The sequence below is a fragment of the Oncorhynchus mykiss genome, chromosome 17 (genome assembly GCF_013265735.2).
Source record: "Oncorhynchus mykiss isolate Arlee chromosome 17, USDA_OmykA_1.1, whole genome shotgun sequence".
Classification (NCBI taxonomy): Eukaryota; Metazoa; Chordata; class Actinopteri; order Salmoniformes; family Salmonidae; genus Oncorhynchus; species Oncorhynchus mykiss.
Genome location: NC_048581.1, coordinates 91,812,881 through 91,814,408, shown reverse-complemented (window position 1 = coordinate 91,814,408; position 1,528 = coordinate 91,812,881). Strand labels below are relative to the sequence as shown.

At 46.9% G+C, this 1,528-nt stretch overlaps 1 protein-coding gene across 1 annotated transcript; it reads left to right on the top strand.

Moving 5' to 3' along the window:
* The first annotated feature begins 223 nt into the window (after nucleotides 1–223).
* LOC118940165 (putative protein TPRXL) lies at nucleotides 224–1,280 on the top strand. The gene is made up of 2 exons (XM_036948445.1): nucleotides 224–280; nucleotides 450–1,280. The coding sequence occupies exons 1-2, from the start codon at nucleotides 224–226 to the stop codon at nucleotides 1,278–1,280; spliced, it is 888 nt and encodes a 295-aa protein (XP_036804340.1).
* Nucleotides 1,281–1,528: the final 248 nt, after the last annotated feature.

The window sequence follows — 1,528 nt, the reverse complement described above, 5'->3', positions numbered from 1 at the left end:
TGTATATTTTAATCGGTTCATTTAGGATACGATCAACACCACAGGCCTTTTTGAGACCAGTAGGTTCTGGTAGTCTTTAAAAGCTGATCTAAGATTAGTAAAATGTTTTTTCTGTTTGTTGCAAAAAAAAAAAAACGTAACCGTTTTTAAAATGCAATTTTCTTATTGTCCGCTTGTTTTAGTCAATTACAAAACGACATTTAAGAAAAGTCCATGTCTAAAGATGACTTTAACGTCGCCTGCTCCAGAGCGCTCTCACTACTTAGAAAAACGTAATATTGTAGGACTTCCCTCGTGCTTCTTTTCATGGCAGTGTTAACAGCCACATTATGAGCCAACAACACCAACAAACAGACAATACAGCTACAAGTAGTGAGTGGAGTTACAAACGGACTATACTAAACAACTTAAATGTCTAACCTGGGATTAAATGTTTTTCCCACACGTAGCTACTTACACACCGGGTCCCTACATTCCCCCACTGTCCCATACTGAATAGCCTGAAGCCACAGAGCTCTTCTCCCACGCTGAATAGCCTGAAGCCACAGAGCTCTTCTCCCACGCTGAATAGCCTGAAGCCACAGAGCTCTTCTCCCACGCTGAATAGCCTGAAGCCACAGAGCTCTTCTCCCACGCTGAATAGCCTGAAGCCACAGAGCTCTTCTCCCACGCTGAATAGCCTGAAGCCACAGAGCTCTTCTCCCACGCTGAATAGCCTGAAGCCACAGAGCTCTTCTCCCACGCTGAATAGCCTGAAGCCACAGAGCTCTTCTCCCACGCTGAATAGCCTGAAGCCACACTCTACTCCCATGCTGAATAGCCTGAAGCCACAGAGCTCTTCTCCCACGCTGAATAGCCTGAAGCCACAGAGCTCTTCTCCCACGCTGAATAGCCTGAAGCCACAGAGCTCTTCTCCCACGCTGAATAGCCTGAAGCCACAGAGCTCTTCTCCCACGCTGAATAGCCTGAAGCCACAGAGCTCTTCTCCCACGCTGAATAGCCTGAAGCCACAGAGCTCTTCTCCCACGCTGAATAGCCTGAAGCCACAGAGCTCTTCTCCCACGCTGAATAGCCTGAAGCCACGGTGCTCTTCTCCCACGCTGAATAGCCTGAAGCCACAGAGCTCTTCTCCCACGCTGAATAGCCTGAAGCCATGGGGCTCTTCTCCCACGCTGAATAGCCTGAAGCCACAGAGCTATTCTCCCATGCTGAATAACCTGAAGCCACAGAGCTCTTCTCCCACGCTCTATTTCCCTACCTGGGAGCGGTGTGATCCATAGGTCTGGATTTTTGACCTGTTTACAACACAGCAGCTTTTCGGGATGCTTTGTTTTCTCTGTATAACTAAAAAACTAAAAGTTCCCGCCAATATCCATTTAGAGGTGGAGGGTCACAGCTGTAATGTTCATATGTGTAAACATACTGAATTGTAATTGGATGCATTGTAATTTACCGCCATATCATACTGTGCTATGATTGGTTAAGACATCCCTGTCGCAGACACACTCTCCAGGAAGTTTCTTACCTA